The 27867-nt window shown below is 27.0% G+C and overlaps 1 protein-coding gene across 3 annotated transcripts; it reads left to right on the top strand.

The window, feature by feature from the left end:
• Positions 1-29: 29 nt before the first annotated feature.
• On the top strand, positions 30-26184 carry LOC129969489 (sperm-associated antigen 5-like). Of its 3 annotated transcripts, none has more exons than XM_056084085.1 (11): positions 30-138; positions 1815-2380; positions 4888-5145; positions 6183-6276; positions 7159-7510; positions 8180-8366; positions 9372-10021; positions 10812-10974; positions 16013-16198; positions 19079-19234; positions 23789-26184. In XM_056084085.1, exons 2-11 carry the CDS (start codon positions 1856-1858, stop codon positions 23900-23902), a joined length of 2685 nt encoding a protein of 894 aa, XP_055940060.1. In that variant the 5' UTR covers positions 30-138; positions 1815-1855; the 3' UTR covers positions 23903-26184. The 3 variants fall into 3 exon arrangements, with proteins under 3 accessions (XP_055940060.1, XP_055940059.1, XP_055940061.1); XM_056084084.1 differs by having other exon boundaries at positions 100-277; XM_056084086.1 differs by lacking the exon at positions 30-138 and adding an exon at positions 452-508.
• Positions 26185-27867: the final 1683 nt, after the last annotated feature.

The raw sequence follows: 27867 nt of genomic DNA, 5'->3' as shown, positions 1-27867 counted from the left end.
GTAGAAAAAAAGTACCCATTACATTGGATGGAAACTTTAACGGGCAACCACAAGAGAGGGAACAATAAAAAAAAAAGTAAAATAATGATAAATTTTACCTTTTATTTTGTTTTGTACTGGACATGCTAATATGCGAACGTGAGTTACATATTTATGATTTTCCCGCTTACTAATTTTTAAAACTTTTTTTTATGTGTGTTCTCTTTACTTAACATAGTTAGAACTGCTCTGGTCATTGTAATCTAGTTTGAAACCTACTTTCGCGGCATTTTTACTTGTAAGTATTTACATTTGTTGTTTAACCGTAATGATAGTAATACAGTTTGTTTTTTTTTCCTTGCTTCTCACAAAATACTTACTTATATATATATATATATTTACTAGAACTGTAAGGGTTTAAATTTCATTAGCTATGCTGTCTGGCATTCTTTTGTTTTTCTTTCTTATTTTCTGTCCAGTTTTCAATTCAATTTGACGGTAGAGATTGCTCACATGGGATAATTTGTAGGTTAATAAGATTCGATTTATTTTTGTAATTTACAATTTAAAAAATATATTTATTCGAAAATTTTGGTATTATTGTTTGGCTTTTGATAGAACATCTTGTTTATTATTCAGCTTTTATTTCTTTTAATTGTTGGCATGGAAATTCGTGTTTCTCATGGATGCAATCAGGATTTTCCCACCATTATTTTAATGTTGAGTTTTTTTCTAGTATTTATGTTGAATCACGAATTCAGTTAATAAGAGATCTGAAGGTATGGATTTAATTCTGAAAAACTATATAGTAATGTATGATCGTATCTACTTTGTGAAAGTTCATGTTAATAACGGTATTTTCAAAAATATCCTTTATTAATGCTGTGAATTTTGATTTCATTCTTATGAATTTATACCTATTATTTATACATTTTTTTTCTATCTTTATGCAGTTTACAGTGACTTGATAGATTTAATGAATATCTATGTAATTTATTTTAATTTGTCACTTTAGACAATATACATTGTCTGAAATTGGAACAATATTTCAATACTTTCTATTATAAAATTATCAGTAGAGAAATTTTCAATTCCGAAATAGCGAGGTAAAGAAATAACATTCAGAACTAAATATTTTTTTAAAATTGTTATTCTACACTTCTTTAAATATAAAAATGTATTTCAAATTTCTTTATTTGCTTTGAACATCAAAAATTATTGTTTAAAGATGTTGTCCATGTTGATGTTAAACATGTTGTCCCAATGATTCAACTTTGAAAGTTTCTTCAGTTGAATGTTTTTGTGTGTGATATTTTTATGAGGAAAATAATTTAAAAACATTTCTATTTGTTAAAGAATATTTGTTTGAAGCTTTTTATATTTTGCAAGTTTAAACCATATTTTAATTCATAATTACTGCCTTACTTAAATTGTAATTATTTTTTTTTGTCTTAGAATAAAAGAATTTCTTGGACTGTAGCATGTTTGTTTATTTATTTGCTTATTTATACATAAGAAAAATATTGAAAAGCATTTGTTAGATTTAATTTTAAAAATTACTGCCTAGAAATATTTTATTTCAGCAAATAATCATTATCATGTATCTTTGACTATTATTTATTTCCATTATACTGTCAGTAGTAAAATAGTAGAGGATTTTAGTTTTAAACTGTTTGTCCTGGTTTGACTTAATTTCTTGACCTGGTTTGATTCTACTTAATCAATTTCCCTCGCAGTCTTCAGCCTTTTAGACTGAAGTTCAGAATCAATATAGGTAAAATGCGTCTATTATAAAATTTTCTAAGATGTTTTCCTCTTTTTTTTTTTTTTTTCAGATAATGTTACATTAACTTGAATCTATAAAAATATTGCCAAAATGCCTGCAAATCAGCCTCCTTCTGCTTCCAACTCACAATCTTCTTCCTCCAGTCAGAGCAAAAGTAGTACATTAGTACGTTCCAAGAGTTTGAGATTATCTTCTTCTAAACCTAAACTTGATTCAGGCACTAGCAGCCTAACTCGTCATGGAAGCATCAGAGCACCCAAGACCCAATCTTCTACTACAATTACTAAACCTCCATTTTCAATGTTTAGGAAACCAGCAGTAAAACCTAAGCCATCATTTTTCAATTCTAAAAGTAATGAAAATTTAGATGGTAACTCAGCAAAATCTAAGCCAAATGTAGAAATCGATAAAAGAATGACTACTAGTGCATGTTTCTCGCCTACAAAACATAGTGATAATCGTAACACTGGATTGACTGATACTCATAGAACACCATCTGATTCTCCAACAAGTCTATATAGTGATAAAAGCCATTCTCAAGAAGCAAATTCATGGTGTAATTCAGATCTAGTTTCTCATCTTAGGAGACTAACAGAAGAACATGAGAAACTTCAAGTATGTATACTTTGATATTTATTTTATATTTTTGTCTTTTACATATCCATTTTTACTGAACAAGCTTAGTTCCTTAATTGAATTCTTTATTTTATATCAGTGAAAATTGCTATGTTATAAACTCTAGACTATTAAAGTACATAATTAGCACATTATTTACTATAAATAGAATTTATTTAATACACATTTTGTTAGCCTAGCTTGTATTAAAAAGATCAGAATTTGTAGAAAAATAAAAATTGGGAGCAAATGTGGTTTCAGTTTGATAGAGAAAAATCCTTTTCTATGTGCTATTAGAAAATGACTAATATTTATACTATTATTGAATAATATTTGATGCTGAACAATGTTTTATCTTTTAGATTTCTTTGTTTACATACATTATTTTTTATTTTAAATTATCATTAAAAATTTTGTATAAATACGTTATTTTGTTAATAAGGCCTTATGGCCTTCAAGCTTAAATGTCCATGCTCTTTTTTTTTTTTTTTTTTTTTTTTTTAATACCAGTGTTTATTGTGAAGGCGAGAGATTACTGATATTTGACAGGTTTTTATTTATGTCCCTGCTGGTAGAATTAACCAATTAATTTTATTTAAATGTTTCAAGTAATTATTTTAAAACATTTATATTTTATTTAATTTTTGATTTAATGTCATTTTCTCTTATATAATAATTATATTATTATTATTTAATAATGGCAAGTTTTCTTTTCCCCAAGATATAATATATTTAGCTTTACATGACAAATGGGGAAGGGTTTTAAACAGTGCTATACATTTGAAATTTTTTTCATGTATATGATTACTGATATATATACATAAAATTGGATCAGAATGGCTAATTATATTTACTTTTAAAAGGAAAATATTCATTAAATTAATATTTTGCCTAACCTTTCATATGGCCTTAGCTGTAATTTGTTTGCTTAATTGAACTATTGCAAATATAAGTTATTTATTTTTGATTATCTATAATAGAAAATTAATATGATAACTGAGTATTTGAATTTGTGTTATGACTCATTTATGAATTGGAGTAAAAATTACCCATCAAAATCTTTTTATAGATCAAATCAGTGTTTCTAACACAATTCAAACTAGTGTTAGTGTTCAACAGTGATAACTAATGAACAGGTGTAAAATGGATGCACTGTAATACATTAAAAACTTCCTATGAAATTGAATATCATTTTTATCATATGAATAATTAATTTGTGTATTATATATATATGCATGCATGTGAGATCATTAACAAATACTTATTTCTAATTTCCACATATATGCCTAGAGTCATAAATGTTAGTTATGAATTTGAAAATGGGACTGTATGCATTGTAAATTTTTTTGCTAAAAAGGAAGAATGACTTTTTTAATCTTGAAAAGAGTACTTGATTTATCTTTCATGATTAAGGAATAATGATATCTTTTGTCATACTAGTTAATGCTATTATATTAGATTATAAAAGAATAAACATTTGTTAAATATTTTCTGAGTAACTGCTTTTTCATTATAAATATATAATGGTAGAGTACCAAATCTTTTCTGATTACTTTTCTGTGTACAATAATATGAATTGCTCGTATATATATATATCTATGGTGTAGTATTTTTTCCCTCCCTCTTTATATGTGGAATGGTAAACTATTTCATATATGTAAACATAATTTTTTGAAGCAGAAGGCAGTTCCGCAGATATTCTGAATTTTTAACTTTGTTTTATTGCATCCCGGGAGGCACAGTTTATGTACAAGCAGAAGCAATGAGGAAAAACTAATTTAAATTTTATCCTTGTAAATATATACTGTGAGATTTTAATAGGGATTTCCTACATGTGTCGACCATTGGCAAGGGAATCATAGGGGCCTTTTAAAAGAATTTGTTTAGATCAGCAATTTTTATCTCTTCACATGGAGTGTGGGAGCCATCGATGAAAGCAGTTTTACAAAGCTTTCTGTTGCATTAATTAAATAGAAAAAGTGGAATTGAGATCAGGAAATAAGAAAATATTTTAGAATGAAGTTAATATGTGCTGAATTGAGCTAAAAAATTAGGAAATAATGAAAGTAGTTTTACAAAGCTTTCTGTTGCATTAATTAAATAGAAAAACTGGAATTGGGATCAGGAAATAAGAAAATATTTTAGAATGAAGTTAATATGTACTGAATTGAGCTAAAAAATTAGGAAATTAATTAAGTTTAAATTGGATTTTAAAATATCATTACATATATCTTTTTTAAATTCCATATATGACCAATCTGTTTTTGTCTCCTCTGATCCATTGCTAATAATGAGTTGTTTTTATTCAACTAAGTAATCTAGTGTGATGTCTTTAAGTTATCTTTCATGGTTGGGCCTCATATCTTGATGTATTTAAAATTAACTAATGCTTCAAGAAAATGAAAATAAATAAATAAATAAATAAAAACAGATAATAAGACTTATAATAAAATTTAATTAGTAATGATTTAGTGAAAACCTGTTAACTTTTTTATATTTAATTTTAGGTGGAACATGCTAGACTTAGAATGCAATTGTTAGAAAATGTACCTGTTTCTAATTTGAGAAAAGACCAACAACACCTGTCACAATCAGATTCTCATTTAGCTTCCATACCTGAAAATTCTCCAGATGGATCCACATCATTCCCTGAAAATGATCAATCCCAAGCTCAGGCTCAAGAAGTCATCATTCAGAATTGTCGTTCTGAAGTACTTAAGTTACAAGAAGAAAATAGGAAACTGCAGAGGAAATATTGGGAGCAAGTAAGTTTTGGGTTGAAAATTTTTTTTTTTCCTTGCTGTATTTGTCAGGTTTTTATATAAATATTTTACATATAACCCATTTTGTATCATTGTGAGTTGAGTATTGGCAATAATTTGTACTGCTTGTTTTGATAAGATATTGATGATCAATAGCATATTAGTATATACTCATAAAAAATTATTTATATCACTTTTATTTAATAAAGAAAATAAATGATTATCACAAAATATTAAAAGAAACAGTTAAATGAAATTTCAGTTATATATATAAATTGTATGTATAGCAGATTGTAATTTAAACCTATTATTTGACAAAGAGGTTTAAGTTTATTATAAAAAATTGTCATTTTTTTTTTTCTTCTTTTTTTAACCTGGCAGAGTTGCCAAGCATGAAGATGACCAATTCTGTTAATTCGATTTTTTCCCAAGGCATTCACAATTATCACATTCATATTTGCTGTGGATTTTGACAGTCATCAAAGTAACTTTTAATTTTATTATTTCATTAAGGATTAACAGGATAGGGTGAATAGAAATTGAGCATAGCCATTTAAATTGCACTTTCTTTAAGGCTTTTGTTTAAAATTTATTTCTGAATTTCTTATATAAGGTTGATTCAGTTGATTGGAAAATGATTAATCTAGCTCTGCTTTTTTAGAAAATAAATATATCATATTATTAATTTTTGCTATTTTTGTATATGCAGAGAGAATGTGGGAATTTTCTTTAAATTTAATATTCATTTTTTTAATATTTCATAATGCATCATTTTCTGCTATGGATAGAAAATGAAGAAATTTAGGGGAAAATGGCATATGTTGCATATACTGTTCTTTTATTTTCTTCAGCTTATTTAGTTTAAGAGAATGTTTACTATATATTTCCTTGAATTACTATTATTCCTGTTAAAGTTTCTAAAATAAATCTTACAAGATTTAGATTAGTAGCATTTTTTAGTTGTGAAATAGATTTAGGTATTATAAAAAATATATATATATATATTTTTTTAATCTACATATATTTAAATCATTATATAGGTTCTCAATTCAGAGCTTGTTGAAGATGAAGCTTGCAATGGTGCTTCTCAACAAATTGTTGACTTAATTGATAAATTAGATAGTAAAGAGAAAGGTAAATGTGGTTCTTCTTTTGATGCATTATACAATAGTTCTCTAAAATATGTTTTTAAAATTGTCAGAATGTGTTTTGCTTATTCTCATGATAATTTTTTTTAATAAAATTCTTTTTTCAAAAATAATACTCTTGTCAACAGTTCTTATCTTATGTTGAATTTTGTTTTCATGTATATTACTAATCTTGATTACAATTTGTTAGATATCTACATTTATTATCATTATTTGAAATACATCTTAAGTAATATAATTTTTTTTCTTTAGTGATAAAAAGGCCTATTAAAGATAATATTTAAGAATTATTAGTATCTTCTTATTAGTTGATGAATTTTTATTTGAAGTTGACATGAAATATTTTGATGATTGTGTTTTTACTTCTTTTTCAATTCCTACTATTAGTTCACACTCTTCCTATATATATATATACCTTGTTCAAATTTTCAATCATTAATAGAATACTTTTTATTCATCCACTCAAGTTCAAATACAATTTTTTAAAACTTTAGTGGATGACATTTGATGCTAATACATTTTTTTTTCAAATATTAATTAATTAATTGAATTTGTCCAGTAATTTCTATTTGGTCGCCAAATTCACCAAATCCGTCACTATGTTGTCAAGCTCTGAGATTGCAAGGAAATTCGCTTTTTATTTTGCCACTTAATATTGTAATTCTGTCATATGTATATACATATTTATATTAATTGTAATCATTTAATAAAAAGTAACTAAAATAAAAAAAAAATTGTTGACCTAAGTAGGAATTGACTTAAATGTTTTTTCTTTTATATATATATATTACTTGTTAAACTTTATATAAACCATATGAAATGAATAAAATTTGATCAATAAATTTTCTTTGTAAACATTTTTAATCAGAATTGTTAGAAGCAAGTGGTAGAGTGCAAGAGTTAGAGAACCATTTGGCAGCAACTAATTTAGAACTTCAGCAATGTCAAGATGCCCTTCAAGATCAACAGCATAGATTAGAAGAATCCTTACTTCATCGTGATGAATTGATGAAACAGCTTAAGGAACACAGAAGAGCTCTTAGTGAAGCTCAAGAAAATATTGACTTCTTACAAATAGAGAGATCAACTTTAGCTGAGACTTTCCAAGAAACAGAACAATCTTTGCAGGCTACAAAAGCAGAGTTGTTCAAAGCTCATAGCAAAGCAAATGAATTAATGGATCATACTCGTAAAATGTACCTCAAAATTAAAGATAAAGAGTACGTATTTAAAGTTTTCCCCCTATTTTAGATTGTTTATAAAACTAATGATTTCACTGTTCTTTTATTTGTGGGAGAGCATAAAAAAAAAGGAGTGTGCAAATATAGTACCACTAACCATATCATTTATAGTTGGTAACTGTTGCTTCTCAACTATAAAAAAATTGCAATAAAATTTACTGCTGTTTAGTCTAGAATATTTTTATTATAGTATTGTATAGTTTTGGTTATTAATTTTTTTTATTTCATTTGTAATTTTATTAATTTTTTCAATTATTATATAATTAGCATTTTATTAACATATGGTTTTTAAAGCAATTTCTTTTAATTTATTAATTTTTGACAAGGAATATAGAAATTCTCTTTTGGTTTTAAATTTTTTTTTCTTTTTTTTCTTGCATAAAAATAATGATATTTGATTTTTTTTTTTTTTGTCTTTTTTAATTTAGGATTGTGCACGATCATATCACTTTTATTACTTTTCAATTATAACTATTTTATTTTCTATTCAAAATATTTCTTAAATCTTTTCTTGTAATTAATAAAAGCTTATAGATTGCTTTATTTTTTTGCTTTTTTTTAAAATAAATAGGCTTTTAAGTAGCTACTTTGTTTATAATTATAACATGAAAGTATTTATTTATTTGGTTTATGAAATCAATTTCATAGCTTACAGGTTCAATTGTTAAGAGCTGAACTTGATCGAACCCAGGGCAATTGTCGCGATATGCTACTCAGCCAAGGAGCAGAGCTTACTATGATATCTATGCACCTTTCTCAGCTGTCCATGACTGTACATTCCATTCTTACTGCTGCTGCTGATTTTGCTGCTAGTGAATTATCTCTACAGAAAGAAGTAATAGTTTATGACTATATTAAGAAAAATAACTGTTGATATGCTTAAACCATTAATGTAGTGTAATAATTAGTTTTATAGAAGATCATACTTTTGAGTTAACTGTGGAAAAGTTTTTTTTTTTTTTTTTTTCGAGATATAAAACTTTGAAATTTATTATAGAATCATGTTTTACTTTTTTGTTTTTATTTTTATTGTGTCATATTTGTTAAAGAAGGGAGGAGATTGTTGCAAATTCTGTGTGCTTACAAACTGGTATTACTGTTCAACACTGTCAATGATAGATTTTTAGTCATTTTTTATTCATTGTATTTAATTTTAATTAACTTATTACAAATTTATTTCAAGTAATATTTTTTGTGTCTTGTTTATTTCATCCATCAGTGTGCTTTTTAGAATTAGAGGTAGATTTTACAATTGTGTGCAACAAATATAGACCACCTGTATTTGTTACTCAAAAAGAAAACTAATTTTTCTTCTGTTATATTGTTCCTGAAATATATTAAAGAAAATAATTTAAAATCGGATGTGCATTTAATATAATATTAATTGCTTCCAATTTCTGTGAAGTCTCTGATTTTCTTTTGAATTTTTTCTACATTCAAACTTTTTTACCAATACTTTCTTACTCATTTTCTGAATTTCCTTCAAATTCTGTTTTTCATTTCTATAATCTAAAGTATCTTTTTCTTTTTTTTTGGGGGGGGGGGGGTTCTGCATCTAAAAAGAAATACAAATATTTTCTTTATTGCACTCATCCGTGCAAGGTTAAGCAATACTTTTTGAGAATTTGTTGCAGTACTTTCCTATATTTATAGAAATATTTTGTCTTTGTCATACTTTTCCAATGTTTTTTATTTTTTTTATTTTTTATTTCATGCGAAGCTATTGGAGTTGCTGTTTATTTTAGTGTAGAAGAACTGAACTTAATTTATATCAATTCATCTCTTTAGTAAAATCATTGAAATGCTGTAAAAGTAATACCAATATATATATATTTTTTAGATGTTGGAAGAAGTGATGGCTGAATGTGATAGTGAAGGTGAACGAAATGAATCTCCTAAAGAGAATGGATTTCTGAAATCTGATTTTCAAATTCCAAATTCAGTAGAATCTTCTCTTTCAAATGACAAATTCCTAGACATTCACAAATCATTACCTGACATTTTTGCTTGTGAACCTATCAGTCCTTTATATTCTTCAGCTTCTAGCGAAAGTGAACGTCCCATGTCCCTTGTGCAGTCCCGAGTTCAATCATTTGAACAATCAGCTAAGAGTGAATCTAAGTCATTGAAGCAAATTCCATTGAAACCAGCCTCTGAACAAAATTCTGATTCTGTTAAAAGTTCAATTGAGAATTTAAGTAGTATAAATGGAGATTTGAGTCGCATCAGTTCTCCTAGCAAAGATAGTTCTCCAGTGGCTAATAGTGCATTTAAACCTATAGGAATGGCTACTGCTTTCCGTCCAGTGCGACAAAGAAGTTTGGAATCAGATGCTCTTTTTATTGAAAATTCAGGATTTGAAGATGAAAAAAAAACTTCATTTGAAACATTATTGAGTGAAATGGATAAGTTGGTGAAAAAAGTAGGAAAGGTGATTGAGCTATCACAGGAGAAATTTGTTGCAAAAGTTAAACAGCTAAATGAAGAGAAGTAAGTTTATTTTGTCTTTCATGTGAGTTAAATGTTTGTTAAACTTTTTAGGGTATAGAAAAAAATATAAGAATTTCTAAAATTAGCACAGAAGCTTGTGTTTTTAAAGTAATAATTTTTGAAATAAGGATGTGATGGAATAGGAGATTGAAACTTGCTTTCCTGTATAATTGCCAAAGACCTTTGATGATTCAACCATATCAAAAAGATCAGAAACTCTTTTTCATTAAGTATTTTTTCATAATCCTAAAATTGAAAAATATTTGATAAAAGGATGAGCTGGTTAATGATAAAAAAAGATTATTTAAATAATTTTATTAATAAATTTTAATTGGGAATAATTTTTATAACAACTTTTGCTTGCAGATAATTAAAGATTAATTTAAATTTCTTCAGGACTACCTTCAAAACTATTCTGTTTGAGTTCTCTTGGATTTATGAGTAATAATTAAAGAAGTTTTTATTTAAAGTACTAGTTACTTTTTGTGTGTTTTTTTTTTAATAATAGACAGATAACACCAATGAATTGTTTGTTTGTATATTAGATTGCATCTTGACAGCTTCCAAGATAAGTTAGTGCTGCTGTAGTTTCAGATAGATATAAAAAAATGAGTTAGTATATATTGTTAGAATTCATATTAATTAAAATATTTAATTTATATTATTACTGTAAAAGATTGGTATTCCATGGTCTTTACCGACAGTATGTTCTTTTCCTTCTGACAATTTCTATGAAATCGTTGATATATAATGTTTTAATGAATTTAATCTTTATTTTTTTTAAAAATAGATCTAACCTACAAGATGAAATTCGATTAAGCAAGAAAAAACAGTATGAACTGCAAACAGAACTGAACAATAGGGATTACTTAGTTGAAAGAGCTAATGGAAAAGTAGAAGAGCTTTTATTGCAATTTAAAAAAGTCCAAGAAGAATTTGCTGAAGAAAAAGAGGTATGTGATTTCATACATTCAAACTTTATTTATGTAGATGCATTAATGAGATATTTAATTTAAAATTGTTGTGTTGTAAAAGGCACTTAGTAAAGTTCAGATAGTTCATCAGTTAAACATGTGTAGGAATTAATAAATTAGTGTGAAAATGTCCAGTCTGCTGTTATTTTTTTATATTTCTTATCAAAAATACAAAACTTTTTAAGTACTTTAGCTATTTACTAGTGATTTCTTACACTGAATTGAGGATAGTAATTTATCACTAATATAAGTATGCCCTCCCCACAAATATAAACAAGTTCTGATTCGTTGTGGTATGGATGTTATTGTAAATATTCTGCAAATACATTTAAAGCTTGTGCAAGAAATTCAAATATGTGCATTATACTTTGGATAATTTTTTTTATTTTCTGACATTTGAAATGTATATAATAAAAGTATAACTGTTCAAAAAATTGATATTGAAATTTTGATAAATATGAGTGTTGTATTGATTGGTGGTGAGAAATGAGGACATTGGAAAAATTTTGTGAACCCTGTGACCTAAAAAGGCCTGTGACTTGGACAGATAAGATTTAAGATGTAACTTTTGTAAAATTTTGCCTGTGTTATAATTGCATCAAATTATAACTCTATACTCAAACATTACTGAAAATTCATATCTGCAAATATTGGAAGATATCATTTCTATACAAGGAAAAAATGTGAAATGTACTTTTTGTTATGATTTTATTTGATGATGTAAACAGTAAGTATGTCAGATATTGACTTGATAATATGATAGATCAAGTTTGTATGCAACATACTTAAAAAAATGACTCTACAGAAGTTGTTGATTGAAAAGTCCTGTTTTTTACCATCAGAGCCCATATTTTTATCGGTGAATTATCATCTCTTGCCACTTCTAGAATTTGTTTGGAATCATCTGACAAATTGGATCTTTGTGTAAGGAATCTATGTGGTAGCAATATGAAATACTTAAAAAGAATGACTAGGTATGAATTGAGAAATTTTCTTTTTGTAGAATAGTTTAGTTCATACATTATCATTAATCTCATCTGTCATTATTATTTGAGAGACTTTGGAAAGAATTAATTTAATGATAAAGAACTAAAAATGATTTAAGAAGAGTTTTTATTTTATGTAGTGTATCAGACATGACACTTTCCTATAAGAATAGAAGTTTGCATATTTTTGGAATCAAATTTATTATTTTTGTGATTGAAGCACAAAGAATTTTTTTAAAAGATTTAAGAATTTTTAGTTTAATATATTTTTTAAAAAAAAATATATTGGGGAAAAGGGTGTTCACGCAAATGACGTGCAAAAAAAAAAAAAAAAAAAAAATGCAGTGTGTGCAGATTTTATTGTCAACTCTCCGATACAGAAATCCTCCACACTTTTGCATACACACATATAGATGTTTTGGAATAAGTTTTTCTTGAAAGCCATTCTTTGTTGGAAAATGTCATAATGTAGAAAAAAGATAGGCTTGTAAAATTTTTCTCAAAATACTGTTTTAAAAAGTAATTTCTGAGTGAATGTCTTATTTTAAATACTTTCAATTCATGTTTATTCCTAATTGCATATTAAGATCACCAATTCATTCTTTTAAATTAAGTTTTTTGAACAATTCCTTGTTGCCTTTTCAAAAACATTTTGCTTTGTTTTTAAAGTTGCAAAATAAGTAGGGAAATGAAGCATTAACTTAAAATAACTTACAAATAGGATTGCCAAACCATTGGAAGAACCTGGAAAAACATGGAAATCCAGAGAATTTTGAAATGATCATAAAAACAAGGAAAAAGGTCTCCGAATTTTAGGTTTATTTTAGATGTTGATAAATTAGATGATATTAAAAGTAATGATATTTCTATAGAAAATAAAACAATTGCATTTCCAAATAGTATCAAAAATCCTGAATTTGAAGTGTACACTGACGGCTCTGGATTTGGCAGTATGGTTGAGGCTGCAGTGTACATTTGACAAAAAATAATAACCTAATTAGAGTTCATTGTTTAAAATTAGCCCCTTATAATTCTGTTTTTCAGGTTGAGCTGGTGGCAATTAATTTTGCAGCTAGCTGGGCTTTGGAAAACTGCATCAAAATTAAAATGTTTAAAGATGGCCTTTCATCACTTGAAATTTTAAAGAAAAAGAAATACAATTTGAAATTCATTAATGATATTAAATTAAACATGATCAAGGCTGAAGGGTTGGCAGGCTTGTCCTGGGTGAAAACACATGCCAGTATCCCAGGTAATGAGTTAGCCAACCATCATGCCAAGTCTGCAAAAACCGAGGGAGTATTAATTGCAATTCCGTCCCCTTATTCATATTTAAAGAAAACAATTGAAAAAGTTTTTTTTGGATGAATGGCAATGATATTGGAATGGCTCAATCAAAGGTATAAGAGTCAGAGAATATGTTTCCAGAGTTGATTTTAATCTATTAATGCATAATAAATAATATTATTTTTTGTTTCTGGGCATGGTCCCTTTCCTTTTTATTTACATAGATTTCATATAATAAACAGCCCATCCCACATCTGCAGTGGTCTGGGGGATGCCAACCACTTTGCTTTTGAATGAACACTCCTTGTCCGTATCCCTCACCCGCTTCTCTCACGAATCCAAACTTCATTGATTTTTTAGTGTATTCAGGAACGAGTCTTCACTAAAAATTATTGAGAAGATTTGTGAAGTCTTGAAAGATATTTGTGAGGAAATTCAGAGGATGCTAGGATGATGCATCTGTGTTTTGGATTGTTTGCTGTCTTGTTTTAATTGATTCTTTATTTATGTAATTATTCTGGCACAGCTTCTAGTTGTTTTTTTTTTTTATGTAGGATTATAGCTATTAAAAACTATGTTTCTGCTCATAGTCTTGATTCACCTTCTAGTAATGATTTTTGTGTGTTTGTCATTCTAGATCTGTTTTGTATTTTCACCTTGTATTTGTGTTATTCATCTATTTTTGACTTTATATAATGGGATGGATATATGATTTTAGATATTGGTACATTGTTTGATATTGCTATATGTCTACGTCTACTATACTACTATGTCTTCCATCCATTGGACATTGTGATATTTTTTTTATGCTTAAGTGTGTTACTACTTTTTATATATACTTTTCAACTTGGGCCCAGAATTGGTTTGCTAACTATTTAATTTAAATATTTTATTAGTTGAACTGTAATATATACCCTTATATACCACCCATATTCTGGCAATGACTGTGAGCCTTTTATTAAATAATGATTCTCTCCCCGATGACCTTCAAGGTCTTACACCCTTTCATGTATGTGGGTCGTCGTGAATTAGACCAAAACCATAAAAACGGAAAATAGGGGAATTTAAGTTTTTTAGTTATTGTTTTCCTATCTAAAAAATGTAGACCTCTAAAGATTGCAAGAATAAAAGATCATAGTCATCGCTTCCAAAAATGAAATAATACCTTTTGTGCTTGCGTAATGCTGAAACTTGCACCTTTTTCTACTCTCCCTTTTTTTTTATATAGGTCAGTCCAGTTTCGATTTGTGAGAGAGTTATTTTCCATAAGATTCCCAAATCACAGCTAATGAGCATGCACAAGACTTTTGTCATTGTGTGAAAGATTGCAATACATTTCTTTGGCGGGAATAGCAACATTCAATCTGCAGACACTTAGTGGTGATATTTAGTCACACACATGAGTTTATTGAATGGTTTGTTTAAGCAAAATTGTGAGTTTATTCAGAGTAAATTAGATAATTTTTTTAAAACCATGAGCTGCACAAAATGTGTATTTAATACAAATTGGACGGATAAAAATCTGTCCTGATTTTGCTGAAAGTGTTTGAGGAGTTTTGCAAAATCCATTTGTTGCATACTGCTCGATTTGTAAGAAAATAATAAGCCTAAGTAGTATGGGAAAACAGGCACATATTAGTCATGCCAAAAAAAGGAATTTTTTTTTTGTCTGTTCAAAAAAAATTACAATTAATATTTGACTTTTATCTAAAAGAATGAAGGAGAATTTGATAATTCAAGTCTGAAAATCTCAAATTTTATATCCGAAAATAAGTTAGTTTGGAACTTTATAGTCCAAGAACAATAATTTAAAATTGAATTTTTATTAGGCATTGAAACTTGTTGCATCACTTTCATTCTTTAATGCATTCAAGGATATTTCAGAAATATTTTCACATATATTCACTCAAAGTGAAATAGTGAAAAAATGTACGTTAAGCTGTACAAAAATATCATACCTTATTTGTTAAGGATTAGCTCCATGAAACTGATAGCTGAAAAATCTGCAGAAATTGATGCTCAAATACATGAATTGACAAAAATGAATAAGTAAAAGAATAATTTTGCTTTGTAATGTTTTTTCTTGTTAAACAATCATTAAATGAATTGTATCATGATAATAAAAATGTTTTGTTTTATTTCACCCAAGTCCTTAATTTTATGTGATTTACCAATAAAGAGCATGATAAGTAATATATCCCTCTTTAATATATAAATTTTGTCCTACTAATTTATAGATAATAAATAAAGAGAAATTGTTTTTTTTTATGTAAATATCAAAATTGCCATTCCTTAAAATCGTATTGCATTATAATTAGCACATGAGTGCTATTTTTGCATTTCCTCATATCTTTAATATACATACAGGGAAAACAAGGGATCCCCCCCCCCCGGGATTTGAATGGCAACCTTGAACAAAGAAAGAAATAAAACCAGTTTTTATGAATTTTTTTCGAATGAAAGCACTTTTAAAAACTTTTTTTTGAATATTTGATCATCGGATAAGAATTTCTGAAAGAGACTATGCAAACTTTTTTCATGCCAGTGTTACTTGAAGTTGTGCTTACTAGTTAAGAAATTCTGTTTTTTACAATACATGATTGAATATAATCCATTTACTTGATATATCAGTATTGAGATGCTTTATTTTTCAACATTTGCCTGCATGATATGAAAATTTCTTGTTTATTTAATGAGGTTTGTCTAGTCATGAATTCTGTATATGCATTTTTGTTTATTCATAGGCTCTTACACAAAAGAACTTGTCACTTAAGGAACAAATTAAATGCTTAGAAGCTGTTAATGAAGAGCAGTCCAATCAAATTACAAATGAAGTCAAACAGATGATAGACGTTGCAACCTCAGATCCTAATTGTGAATTTGTATCAAATGCTCAAGCCATATGTGATAAATTGAATTTAAAGCAAGAGGTAAGACCCTTTATCCATAAGTTTGGAATATTGTTATAATCATAAATGTTTTAGGTTATTTAATTTTCTGTAAAATAAAAAATTATGACTTGATTTCTTTGTACAGTAGCTGAAATAAAATATTTGTATTATTATAAAGTAAATTAGCAAAATTAAAAATATACTGAAAATGTATTGAATACAATGTAATAAAATATATTGAATACGGTATAATAATTTAAAAACTTATTTAATTGATTTCGTTAAAAGTGTGTTCATGCATAATTCAAACCACTTAATTGCCATGTGCAGCATATATTTTTTAACAAATTGTCTATAATTTTTTGCTAGTTATCTAACTACACCCATACCATTTATCATCATTCTTTGTAACTAAACTCTGATGAATATTGGAGATAAAAATAATGTCAGAAGAAGTTCAGTTAGAACATGCCTTTAGAATGGGAAGAGGGACTTTATTGTAAGGGTAGCAATAAAAGTGAATCATATAAGATCAGATGATATTGGAGAAAGAAGATTACATCAAGGGTTAAAGTAAGGAGTTAAGTGAAATTTATAAGACCTTGTGAATTTTTTTCAAAGTGATTAGTTGCAATATTCCACCTGCATAGTCAACAAAGAAACAAAGATCATGCATGTTGTTCCATAACTTAATTTCATAATAAAATAACCTAATAAATCTAATTGTATTTTCTTTCTTTTTTTGCATCTTATAAGACGGGCGAATTATTTTGTTTAGATAAATAATTGATTTTTAAGATTTTCTTCTCTGTAATTATTTGATTTCTTTGAGAAAAATTTTCAAAAACCATTTCTCAAAATTATATCATTAAACAAGTGTTGCAGAAGTTCTATAAAATTGCTTTTGCTTTAACATTTGAAATAAAATATTAATGAAAGAATGTTTGAAATTAGAAAGCTCTTTTCTTTTAAAAACAAGGGTAAAAGGTCCTGTAGAAATTTGTACAAAGTACAGTGCAACAAAAGTTTTGAAAAGTGTTTGCATTTTAGCTTAAAAAAAAATGTTCCAACTCATTTCTCTTAGTTTATGATTTGATTTTACATAAAAGAAGTTTGTTGATATTGGTGCAGTGCCAATCAATAATTTTTTTTTCTTTATGTAATTTGAGGGGCGGGAGAAGGGAGAGAAATCACTACAGCAATTGCCAAAGAATCTTGAACAGAATCAACAGTTAAAAATTGTATTGTTAAGCCATTCATTTTTCTCACAATGCTTAGATTCAAAACTGAATAGATGTTTGAAGCCTGTTGAGAATTATTATTTGTATAATTAAATACAAATATACACATTTTTGTTAGTATCAAAGAAATGTTTCCAGACTGTTGGTGTTCTAAAAAAAAATTATTTTGTGGTAACAAAATACTCTTGTTTAGTTTTATTATTTAACATTGCTTCATAAAGTAAAAGAATTTTATTCTCATGCCTGGCTTATTTTAATATGTACAGTGTAACTTTGACTAAATGTTCAACAATGTTTTTGTAAATGAAGCAAATGAGTTTACACATTTAATTTTACAATGAGAAAAAAACAAGAAGATTCATCTTTCTTTTTTATCCGACGTGCACTACTACTAGTAAGAAAGTTACTACTAATACTAATAGTTACTTCTACTACTAATAAGAAATGAAGATAACCTAAATTTTTCAGAAATTGAAAAACTTCCCTAGAATTTTTGTGGAACTTTGTGTCTGGATAGTACAGTTGCTATTTATTAGAATGTGGAACAATTTGGTGTTACAAATATATATATATATATAAACAGGTTTCTTGCATCAAAATTTGTCTTTTTGCAAAGTGTAGTAAAGATTTAACAATACTTGTCCAAAATATGGAATCCAGAATGTAAAATTTTATGCAAAAAAAAAAAAAAAAAAAAAAAAAAAAACAGCTTTAAATAGATTGAAATTGTTGTCAAGTAAAGATTACTATCCCAAAATGATAAAAAAAAGATATTTTTATGATGCACTGTTGCCATTCAATTTGCTTACATGTAAATAAGTTTCTTGGTTTGTATTTTCTCATTCACTTTTTCAAGCATTAGTCAAAAGCATGGTTCGAGATTCTTATGGAAATAAACATTTTTTTAATGAATATTGTTCTAGCTATAAATGCTTGGGAAATGAACACTCAGTTGTAATTTGTATGAAATCAGCATCTAGAAGTAGCTATGCGACTGTTAATGGTAAGGGCACTTGAATTGTGATTTAAACTATAAGTTTTGTTAACTGCAAGATAAGCATAACAATTGTCCTTACTGCTCTTCACTTATGTATTGAGAAGTAATAAGTAATTTGATATATTTGAACATTAATAGCGAATATATTTAAATTTATATAATTCCATCTTTGTCTAAAATATGTAATTTAACAATTCTTGAATTTTTTAAAAAGTAATTTACAAATTCTTATAAACTATTTTTTCTTTATTAAGAGCTGACTATATTTGTTTGATATATTTTACTGGAGATGAAACATTGGTATTTCTATCCTAATTTGAATCTATACTGTTCATTTTGTTTATTGAATGCTTAATATAAATGAATGCAAAATATAAATATCATACAAATACTGTAATATATGCAATTCTACCTCATTTTTTTGAACTGGTGAGATACAGTGATTTTTGATATATCTCTTTAATATATTTTTTATTCATTTTCATTTGGAATTTTTGAATCAGACCAAAGTAAATGTGATTAAGTAAGGATTACATTGGATTTTTATTTTTTATTTGTTAATATTTTTGAATAAAGCTTTTCTATCTGCTTATTTATCCTTTTAAAAACTTCTTTTGCAATTGTATACTGTCATATTTTCAATTGTTTTTGGTATTAGATTGTTATTTATTGGTATTTTAGATTGCTAAATTGAAAGCTACATTGTCTCAAAAAGAAGCTGTGTTGCAGCAACTTGCTCAGAAATACACAAGAACTACTTCAAAGCTCGAATCTAATTTAAGGAAAGCAGAAAAAGAAATTCAAGTTTTAGATAATGTTATTGAAAAAGTTTTTACTGTAAGTATTATAAGAACTGTTCAACCTGGAAAAATTATATTCAATTCTCATATTTTGTTTATTCATTAAATTAAAAAAAAAAATATTTTTAGAGAAATTACAGTTTTGTTTACAAATAGATTTCTGTAATTTATTCATGAACTGAAATTTACAATAGAGCTGAATTTAAAAATTTAAAAAAAGGAATAATATTCTCTTTATTAATGCTTTTGTCTTTTATATTTGATTTAATTTATTTTTTAAGAGAGTTTTACAAGTATTGGTGTATTTCCTTTCTATTGGTGTATTTCAAATTATTTCTTTTGAAATCTACTCATTTAATAAATATGTTTTGAATTATGTTATTTGTTAAGAAAATTTTGATTCAATATATTATTTTTTTACGTTTGACGATTTTTTAAAAAGATTATTCTCTGCATTTTTAATTTATGAGTCAGATAATTAACTTTCTGAAGAAATTTATTATAAGAGCTGTATTTATAGTGACTTTACAGTAAACAAACAAACAAAAGTGCCTATATTTCTCAAATAATGCACAGTAAATATGAAATTCTTTTAGCTTATTATGTGTAATTTATTTGTTAATTTGTGAAAGGGCTACCTGCCAATAAGACATTGTCTACTGGCAGAAAATAGCTATAGTATTGCTTGAGAATATTGACAAAAATAACAAGTATTTAGTTTAGATACTTGATAGATCTGCAAATGTATTTACGTCTGTTTTAAACTAACAATTTCTGGGGATACAGTGCCAGATGAAAGGCAGTACTATCTCTTAATCTTCAGCATGTGAGGTTATATCTAATTTCTTCCATAAAAGGAAATTGTTGACATTGCAGGCTAATGTGACAAATGATCGATGTCGTGAAAGGGCTACATTTTAATATAAAATATTTTTAATAATTTTTGGTTTTTAAAAGTCTTGCAAATAAAAGTTGCCATGGCACTGAAAAAATACAGGGAATTTAAAAATCATCTGAAAAACATAGAAAATGCAGGGAAATTTGAAAATTACCATAAAAATTCAGGGAGTTATTATTTTTTTTTTCATCTAAAAAATTCCAATCTCTGAGCATTGCAAGAATAAAAGATTGTAGCCATAGCACCAAAAATGGAACAACTACGTAATTGCGGAACTCGTCCCTTTTCTGCCTCTTCTCCATTTTTTTCTATTTAGATCAGTCTAATTTTGATTTGAGAGACAGTTCTCTTTCAATGAAATTCTTGGATTGCAGCTAATGAGGATGTGTGTGACTGCTGAAATTACGTGAGAGAATAGAAAAAATTGATGTGGCATCAATAGAAACATTCAATTTGCGGAAGCATCGCAATGGTATTTATTTGCTCACACGTGTTTATTGAATGGTTTGCTTATTATTTGAGGAATTGTGAGCTTATTCAGAGTATATTAGAGATTTTTTTAAACAATGAGCTGCTTAAATTTCTTATTTAACACAAATTTGAAGGATAAAAATATCAATCCTGACTTTACTGAATGTGTTAGAAGAGTTTTTCAAAATTTGTTTGCTTCATACCACTCGCTTTGTAAGAAGATAATACAGGGTGCAGCAGAAAAACCCGGACAACTAAATTTTAATATAATGATTAAAAATAAATGAATGAACAAAATATAACAAATAATAATAAGAGTACACTTTTAATAATTAATAAATTTAATTGATTTCAAAGTGGCCGTCTTTGGCAGTGATACAGAAACACAAACGCTTATTGAAATTTTCAGAAATGGGCCGCAAGTCTTCTTCCTTTAATCTATCCCATTCCCACAGAAGCCATTGCTTTAGAGAGTTCAGATTTTTATGTCATTTAGTGCAAGCCCTAGACACCAAAATGGGCCATACACTTTAATCATGGGATTGAGATTCAGCGAATATTGTGCCCATTCTCCAGATGATATCAGTTCCAAAAAATATTGCTTCCACTGCTCTTCTGTCTTTTTAGTCTTGAGTGTTGTTGAAATTCCCACTTTACAGCCCCGAAGTGCATTTTGGGACACAGAAATATAAGAGCCTCTAGAATGTCCCACTGGTACACTTTTTGAATTATTTTAGCTTCCTCACCCGCAAAAACCAGAGATGTTTTGAAGCTTTCGCAAATTCCGTCTGAGACCATGACCGACTTTGCATTTTTGTGATGTTCAGCAATTGCTGAAGTGCTTGGTGCATCTACAGACCAGATCCTATAGTTTTAGAGGTTACAAACTTTTGGACAGTAAAGAGCTACTCTTTAGTGAAAAGGAATCTCTCTCAGTGCTGACATGCGGCCTTTATCAAAAGTTTTCAGTGTCCTTGGAACCGCACGACTTTGTTTTCTTCAGTGAGAAGCTGCACTTTCTGGACCGTGTAAGGCTTGAGTCCAAGCTCTGATTTTGCCATTCGTTGCACTGATCGGCCCCTTATTTCCAGTTCACGAGCGATTTTTCTCATAGAAACATTCGAATTTCATTGAACTCGCTTTTTGATAACCTTATGGCTACTGAAAGTTTTCATCATACGTTTTAGTTCGCTTCCTGGACTTTGACCATTGTGGCAAATTGAATTGAGCGAGGATAGAACCTGGGACCTTGTGGTTCACAGCCGAGTAACAAGACCACAATACAAAAACAATTGCCCGTATTTCGTAGCTGTTATCTGACTTATAAGCTTTTCACCACAGTACTCACCCTCCAGTGAGTCGGAGGCGATATGAACGATATGGCTGTTGAGTGGTGATGTATTTAGCTTTGAGTCTAACCACAAGGTCCCAGGTTCTATCCTCGCTCAACTCATTTGCCACATTGGTGACCTGGATGATGAACCTTCAACCTTTGTACAGTTGTTGTGGCATCATCTACCCACAGCAACCCAAAGTCGTCAGATTCACTTGACGCAGCAGCAACACTCACCCACACACGCTTGCCATAACGCTTGGCGCTACTCAAATGGGTACAGGCACATTAGACTCGGCAGCTAATAAATACATTACCACTCAACAGCCAAATCGTTCGTCTCGCCTCCAACTCGAGGGAGAGTACTGTGGTGAAAAGCTTATAAGTCAGATAACAGCTACGAAATACGGGCAATTGTTTTTGTATTGTGGTCTTGTTACTCGGCTGCGAACCACAAGGTTCCAGGTTCTATCCTCACTCATAATGAATTGCTACACCAACATTGCCATGTTCTTCGAAACGATAGATTGCATCAAACACTGTTTGCTGAGACACATTAAGCAAAAGAACCACTTCATACTGTTCGTTTCCAACTTTAAAATAGCATCTATTTTGCTTGGTGTTGTAAAAAGGCCAAAAATCAGTACATAAACTAAAAGATACATAGTAAAATATGTTATAATTGAAGTGCTAGACAAAAAAGAAATGAACAAAAATTAAAAAGAAATTAATTAACTTCTATTCTATGATGTAATAACTTTGTACGAGTTTCTTTGCCACACCCTGTAAGTTTAAGTAATATGGGAAAACAAGCACATGTTAATCATGCAAAAAAAGGAAGACATACAAAATTCCGTGAATCTCCAAAAAAGTTCTTAATTTTCATTGAAATTTTTTCTTTCCACTGATTAGAAAATATCAGTGTCTATGAAAAAGCTCTAGTCATGAGTGAAAATATTATAAATGCTTGTCAGGATAAATTGATTCTAAAATTAACTTCTCTTATATTGCTAATATTCTTCCACCATTTCTTTAAAAAATTCAGGTATCTGAACTAATTGTGCCTTTCTTATATGAAATTCTTTTCTATTTGTTACACAGTTAATGCAATACATTGTCAAAAGAAGCATAATCGAAGAAGCAAAAACATTAAAAACTATTTGTGGTAGAGTTTGATGATCCTAAAAGTCTAAAACTGACAAAAAATACTAATATTAGAATAAGGAACTGGAACTGGAAAAAAAAATAATTAGCAGATGGTTTTATATATGTGAAGATATTATTGTAAAAATATATATTACAATAAAAAATTTATGAACACATATCCAAAAATTTTACCTACTTAATAAGTGCTTCTTGTTCAAGTCCATATTTATTGAAAAACCTTGCATTTCCCATTCATTCAAACAACAAAATATTATTCCATTATAAATTGCACATGAGTGCTGTTTGTGCATTTCCTCTTATCTTGCATATATATCCAGGGATTTTTTTTTTTTCTGATTTTAGTGTCAACCCTGAAATGCTTCAAACAAAATATCTAGTGCTCAAAGGCATTTCTTTGAAGAAAATATTCCTGTCAAACACATTATATATGCATAAATACCATTTGAATTATAATACAGATGTTTTTCAATAAACCTTATCATAATTTTTTTTCTGAATGATATTGTTCATGATAATTCTAAATTGTAATTGACTTGTTTGTTTCAAACATTAATTCATAAGATTTTTAAAAAACAAAAATTTCAGACATTTTTAGTACTAGGGTTATAAAATGGATATAATTTTAATGCATGTCATATTTTTTTCATTAAATGTGATGCACTTTGCTGCTTCCTTTTATTGCTTGCAATTTTTTTAAAAAAATGTTTCATATTTTTTTTCAGACTCTAGAAACCAATTCAGAATTAGTTGAGAAGAATGAAGATTTAAAAAATTTACTGTCACTAGTCAGTGGAAACTGTACTTTATCAAATATTAACTCCAAACAGGAAAAATAGTAACTAAATTGTAGGATTTGAAGTTTTATTACTTTTATGCATGACTCTTTGAAAGGGCATGAAAACTACTTAATGTGATTTTTGTATAATTTAGCCTGCATATATAATTCTGTCTTTCTCGCATATATATACTGTATATGCTTTTTTGTCAGGATATAAAGACTTGTTTCTTTATTTCTTTTATTGAGAAGAAATTGGTTTAAGACTTAAGATATAACCAAACAGATTTGAATCCTGATATTTTTAAGCACAAAATTTCATGACAAAATAAAATATCTGAAGATTTTGTGGATATTGTGTATAATTTTTTTTCTGTGAAAGTGTGTTGCATTTCATAGACAAATAGACTTATGCAGAAAAATAGAAGATGGACTCTTTGTGATAATACTGAAATCACTTGAATCTAATTATAAATTGATAAAAAATTAATTGAATATTTCTATTTTTATTTGAAAGAAATTTTATCTTTCAAAATAATTCTTGTGTTATCTGATTTTTACCCCCCCCCCCTTGATCATTTATATTTATACTTTTGTATATCCCTTACCTTCCCCCCCCCCCTTCTTTTAATTATTCTATAAAAATGATTTTGAAATTTTGAAGGCATGAGCTTTATTTTCATTGGAAATATTAGTATAATTTTAACATTGCCAGACATTCTTCTGTGGGGAATTGTTTTAACTTTTTAAAACCATTGATAAGAACAATTTTATATGCAGCTGTATTTCTGTGACAACCAAATTGATTATTGTAATCTATAATGAAAATTATTTGATCTATTTAAAAAAAAAGTTTTAAAGAAAAATATATAATTTATCATGTTTGTAGATAAATTTATCTATTCTTATAAATTGTAATCTTACTCTTTTATATATCTCAACAAAGTATATGCATTCTTAATTATATAAATTTTTTTAGTAATAATTTTAGAATCATAGAATTAATACAACTTAAAAAGTATCTAACATTTCTTTAACACTGTTGCTTTCATTATTTTTATATGTTCATCTTTTTTCCAAAATACATTTTTAAAAATATTAATTTCTTTTAAATATGATATTAGAAACTGGAGTAGACCATCACACAATTTTTATAAGTTAAACTAAACATTATTATTGTGATAGGAACTATATTTTCTTTCAAAATTGGAGTAGAGAATTGGATGCCTGATTTCAGGTAAAAGCATTTGTTAAAGGATTCTTTTTAAGTATTCGTAAATTTTATGCTTTGGGCTTTGAGTGAAAATTTTGGGTTAATTTTCTTTTAGTTCTCAATGTTTCATGTATTTGGTACTCAAAGAAATAGAATGTAGAGAATTTCAGACAGTCATTTCTATTAATCAAATTGTTGAAGCACTATTTTTGGGTTATTTATAAATGTATTTATTTTTCTTGTAATATTATTGTTCCTTTAAGTGCCTGTAAATAATTTTATTAAAAACTGGTAAATTAAATCATTGTAATCTTTTAGTAATATCCGTCCTGATAAAAATAAATGTTAGCAAAGATGAAGTGCCCTTTTTAGGTAGGAATGTTAAATACAATTTTAATCATTATTTCTTTAACTAGGCATTTTCAACTTATTTAATTTTTTTTTATATTATAAATACTTCTAATAGTTTCCAGAAAAACTAATAATATTTACATTGTTTTTAATGTATAGTTAAAAGTTTTATCAAATTAAAAGCGTTTTATCAAGCGTTCTGAGCCCAGTTCTGCTGATTTTGATGTTTTTTTAATCATATTTATACAATTTTGGATAAGTAAAGTGTTATGCTTAAATCAAAAGGCAGGGAACTGCTCACAAAAATTAAAATACAGCAATTTATATTTTTCAAGTTGGAACTTCTTTCAACTCTTCGGTAAAATGTAACATTTTTATTTATGATAAATTAGCTTTTATGTACAAATTTAAGAAATAAAATGAAATATTTTAAGATTAATAAAATTCTATTTAATTTAATTTAAATTGAATTTTATGTAGATTTTAATTTATATGTTGCTGTTCTTTAAAAGACATTTTTATACTTTCTGTGCACTTAAGTTTAATTTTCCGAAACTATTATTATTAACTAACTACTGATTTATTTTGCTTGTATCTCTTGTTTGCTTTCAGTATTTGGAGGACATTTTGATTTTTCTGCATTCATCATAATTAACATGTCATACTTCTATTGTTTTTGTATTTGTTTCCTTTTGTTATACTTGTGCATGTTTTAAAGCTTTTTTTTTAAATATAAATTTCAATTTTGTTGAAATGTTCTTTTCTATTTCTTGGGCTTATACATTTTATATTTCCTTTTTTTAAAAAAATGTTGTCTATGTTTTTAAAGTTATTCTTTTGTATTTTTTTTAGTCTTATTGACATATTCCATTTCAATTCCTTCTTTCCTTTATGAATGTTGATTTTTTTTTTTTCCATTATCAGTTTTATAACTGTTAGCATGTACATTATTCATTTCATTTTGAAATTGTAAAGTTGATGTAATATGTAAATATTATTTTGTTGCTAATTTGAAATTGTCAGTTTTGTTCATAGTAAATTTTTGATTCTTTGATAATTCAGATCTGACATATATCCATGTAAATATGGATTTCATCATTTTCACAATTGAATTATATTAGTCTTAAGATTGATTAATTTTCTTTTTATGTAATAATTCTAAAATACTTTTAATATTTTAAACACTTTCTGTATAATTTTTTTCAATTAATTAAATTTTATTTCTCAGTGTTTGTTTAGTAGAATTCATTATTTTATAAAGTTTTTTTCTTCTTTGTTGTTATTTGTTTCATGTTTAATAATTTACTGTAGAATTATTTATTAATTCTCATTTTTCTCTCATTTAAATGCGGAATAAAATACTTCATTTTTTTTTCTTTTTTCAAAAAGATAATCTTTATTACTGATCTATAATAAATTTCATTTAATATTTATTAATTTATTTTATTTAGTTGCAAAAAATAATCGTATTTATTTATTGTTTTTGTTATAGTAAAGATTTAATTATATATTTGTATAAAAAATTAAATAAATTTATTCTAATTGTAATTAATATTTATCTTTAAATGATTGATATATATATCTCTTTAGATACCTCATGATCAGTGTTATTTAAAGCTTTTTAGGATTTATAAGCAGCATAGTAAAATCCTCAATATTTTGAAATGCAATTTTGTCCTATGTAATCTGGACTTTTGACTTCTGTTAGTTGTAATATAAACTACTATTTTCTTTAATATTTAGGTTCATTTTTTTGTATGCAATTAAGAATAACATTTATTAAACATATTTTCTGTAAAATTTTGCTACCTACTTTTTTTCTCGTGCTTGTTTCTAATTAATATAATACAAATATACAATCAACTAGTCATTTTCAAAGAATCAACTGTTAGAAAAATACTTGATATTAATTTAAAATTCATCAGATAATAATGACATTGATAAATATTCTGGAATCCATTATTAATGATGTAATGTCATGGATAATCAATATTAAATTTATTAGGATTTAAAGCAGATGCTAAAATTTCTTTTGTATTTAAAATCTGATAATTATATATTATCTATGCAATATTTGAAATAAAACGTGTGAATGCTCATTTATTTAATGTTATATTTCTATATGGAGGACCAATTTTAAAATTTCTTTGTATGATAATGAATTTAATTTAAATATTCCATATATTTTCTAAAATGCTCAATTTTAATGCAATAGATGTGTCAACATTTGAAGTCTGTGTAATGTTCAATGGGTATTTCTTATAATTTGTACATATGAGTAGCATTGCTTTAATCTATTTTTAACTATTAAATTTTTGTTAATAACAATGATTTTTTTTTTTTGAAGTTTAATCAAATATGGCTGGTATTTCTAGTCTTTTTATTGGGTAGTAAATTTTGTGTTATGGTTCAAAATTAATTGAAATAAAACTTGTTATATTTTCAATTTTCCTCTCTAAAGT

The sequence above is a fragment of the Argiope bruennichi genome, chromosome 5 (genome assembly GCF_947563725.1).
Source record: "Argiope bruennichi chromosome 5, qqArgBrue1.1, whole genome shotgun sequence".
In the NCBI taxonomy this organism is placed as follows: domain Eukaryota; kingdom Metazoa; phylum Arthropoda; class Arachnida; order Araneae; family Araneidae; genus Argiope; species Argiope bruennichi.
The sequence above is the reverse complement of the archived record's forward strand: the minus strand, read 5'-3'. Positions and strand labels throughout refer to the sequence as shown.